Here is a 3,238-nt window from a genome sequence, read left to right on the forward strand (position 1 = left end):
GGGATGGGGAAAGGAGTCTAGGGACATAGCTCAATGTCCAGCATGACTGAGAATGTGGGTTTAATCCCCAACAACACAATACAAATGAAAATAAAGGATATGATTTCCAAGTGGTTTGAATGCAACTATGTATCCTTTCTAATTCTCTGTAACATGATTCCTTAAACATATTTAAAAGAATAATTGTCCGGGGTGGCCAGATAACTCAGCAGACTAAAATCGCCTGCTTAGGGCAGAGCGCAGTGGCCAAGTTCGATCCCCAGTGTCCTGCCAGCCCTACCTCTGGGGCATGTTAAGACAAGTCTCTGACACTGGGTGTGGTAGCATGCCTATAATTCCAGCACTTTGGAGGCTGAAAACAGGAGAATCACTGAGTCCTATCTATGTAGTAAGACCCTGTAGACCCTGTATTAAAATAAAATAAAACAGAATAATTTCCCAATGATTTTCTAATATCAAGCTAGACACAATTTTTAACAAAATCTTTTTTCAAACAAAAAGCTTTATGATAGCACAGATGCACTGAAACAAATCCCTGATAAAGTATCTTTTATAGCCACTTACTAAGAAAATTAAGCTAAACCCAAAAAATCTAAAATAGAGACTAGATAAATTTAAGACTATCTGGTTTAGGAACCCGTAGTCAAGGCCACATGGCTTCTGTGAAAACTACTCAATTCTGCTGACAGTCCAAAATAATGGACATGGATAATATGCAATAGGCTCAAAAATATCCCAATAAAACTTAATTGAAAAAAAAATCAGCTCATGGATCATAAATTTACCCACTTCTGGTCTATACCATGAAAAATTACAACTAGGTTGGTACATGTCTGTAATTGCAACACTTGGGAAGCTGAAGCAGGAGGATCAGTGAGTTCAAGGTAAGCCTGAGCTATATAGTCCAAGCCTACTACATAGCAAGACTCAAAAAGAAAGAAATTCCAACTAATCTAAAAAGACCTAATTATAGGGCCGGCCAGATAGCTCAGTGGACTAGTGCCTATCACAGGGGTCCAGGTTAGATCCTTGGCACCACAGGCACAACAAGCCATGCTAACAACCCCCAACCCCCCCCCCCCAGATGCTGATTATCGAGACTGGGTGTGGTGGTACATGCTTGTAATCCAGGGCTTGGGAGGGTGAAAACAGGAGGATCACAAGTCTAATCTATATAGTGAGATCCTGTAAACCCTACATTAAATACATTAAGAAAGAAAAATTAAAAGACCTAATTATATTTCTTTTTTAAAATGTGGTATTAACTAATGGATAACTAATATGACTCAAAGATCAAGTAAGATCTACCACTTTCCTATCAAACTGTCAACTTGTCTCTATGAAAGAATCACTTCCAGAGGGCCGGCCAGATAGCTCAGAGGACTAACGTGCCTGAAAAGTACAGCGGGGTTTGATCCCCACAGTGGGGTTTGCTCCCTGGAGTGGTGTCCCATGCTGTGCTGGTGCTGAGACAGCAATTGAGACTGGAGTGGTGGCGCATGCCTGTAATCCCAGCACTTGGGAGGTTGAAAACAGAAGAAACTACTAGTCCAATCTCTGTAGTGAGACCCTGTAGACCCTGTCCTAAATACAGAAAAAAAAAAACACTTCCTTACTAAGTTTATATTTATATACACTTCTTTTAGCACGATCATCAAGAGCTAACAGCTCACAGCATTAAATAGTAAAGCATGTGGTGTATAATCAGAAAGCCTACGTACAAACTTTGAATTAACAGCTATATAACTATAAAGTTCATTTTTCATTCACAGAATGGATATCATTACCCTCAATGATTATGTAGAAACCCAAGTACAGTTTCTAAAAGCATTTTTATAACAGTAAAACGTCAGGGGCAGGGAGATAGCTCAGTGGTTTAAGCACCTGCCTGGCAAGCACAGGGACCCAGGTTCAATCCCCGGTACCACATGTTGTACCTGCCTGACCCCAGGTATGCTGAGCTGGCCAATGAAAGAAACTGGGTATGGTGGTGTAGCCTGTAATCCCAGCACTGGGGAAGCTGAAACAGGATCACTACGAGTCCAACCTGCAAGTGAGACCCTGTACCAAATACATAAAAAATTAAAATGTCATACACACTGCCAAATTCTGCAAAGAAGGCTATTTTCATAATAATGTAATTGAATCACAAAATAACAGTGTGGTAGTTGATACATTGTTTCAACTTGGCAGAAATGCCCAACCTGGGGTGCTATTGGTTGGCACTGGGATGCAATTGGTTCAATCCTAGGGCCATGGGTCGCCCCAGAGTGACTCAACACAAAAAGTGTACATAAAGGAACTGAGGAAGGCTTCCCCGGCCCTGCCACACTTCTGTGGAGAAGTCCCAATCTTCGGAGGAGCTACGATCTTCACTGTGGAGCGCCGGTCTTCACCGTCAGCATATAAGGAAGAGAGAGGCTTGATGGATATTGTTCCTCCTCCGCTCTTCATTGTTTCCTGCCGCATGAACTGCTGTCATTTGCCTTGGAGCCAGCGGAATATGGACTGAACCCTCCAGTAACTGTGAGCTAAATAAGCCTTTCCTTCCTTCATTTTGTGTCGGGTATTTGTCCCAGCAACGAGTAAACAGTAACTAAGACAAACAGCTATGTTTCTATTCCTAGGCAAAAAAAAACCCAAAACCCAAAAAAACAACAAAACTTTACTCACCAATAGAGACACTACTGTACTAGAGTAAAAGGCCAAATCTTCTATAATTTCTGTGCGCCGGTTAGCTCCAATTCTTAATGAACGACTGTGTACTTCTTCAGGTAACACTGTAAGGATCTCCAGCAAAAAAGGCAAAGAACTTACATCATTGCTATATCTGGAAAACACAAAGGGAAAGATTTAACATAACTTATTGAAAGCCAACCAAAAAAGATAGCAGTTATCAGGATACCCCACAACAACGAAAGGAACATTCCCACTACAGTTAAGGAAAAGTGAAAAGATGTAATATTTCATATAGAAATGTTAATTTTTTAGAAAGGTAGAAAGATCCAACCCAAGTTTCAAACTGTATAATTTCTGACCAAAATGTTCACTTTTGGCAATTTATCTTTCATTAAACATCCATATACTGCTGGACATGGTGGCGCACACCTATGATCCTAGCACTTGGGAGGCTGAGGGAGTACTGCCATGAGTTCAAAGTCAGCCTGGGCTACACAGTAAATGCAAGGTCAGCCTGAAATACATAGCAAGACCCTTCCTAAAAAAAAAAAAAAAAAAA

General features: G+C 40.8%; 1 protein-coding gene across 1 annotated transcript in view; it reads right to left on the reverse strand.

The window, feature by feature from the left end:
- The window catches only part of Tnpo3 (transportin 3), a gene marked incomplete at its 3' end in the record, with an annotated part of 86,700 nt that overhangs the window by 58,349 nt on the left and 25,113 nt on the right, over nt 1-3,238 (reverse strand). The window contains exon 4 of the mRNA XM_023702861.1: nt 2,674-2,830. Coding sequence (XP_023558629.1) covers nt 2,674-2,830 — 157 coding nt within the window. The remainder of the gene's footprint in view (nt 1-2,673; nt 2,831-3,238) is intronic.

Source organism: Octodon degus, unplaced genomic scaffold (genome assembly GCF_000260255.1).
Source record: "Octodon degus isolate 3935 unplaced genomic scaffold, OctDeg1.0 scaffold00160, whole genome shotgun sequence".
In the NCBI taxonomy this organism is placed as follows: Eukaryota; Metazoa; Chordata; class Mammalia; order Rodentia; family Octodontidae; genus Octodon; species Octodon degus.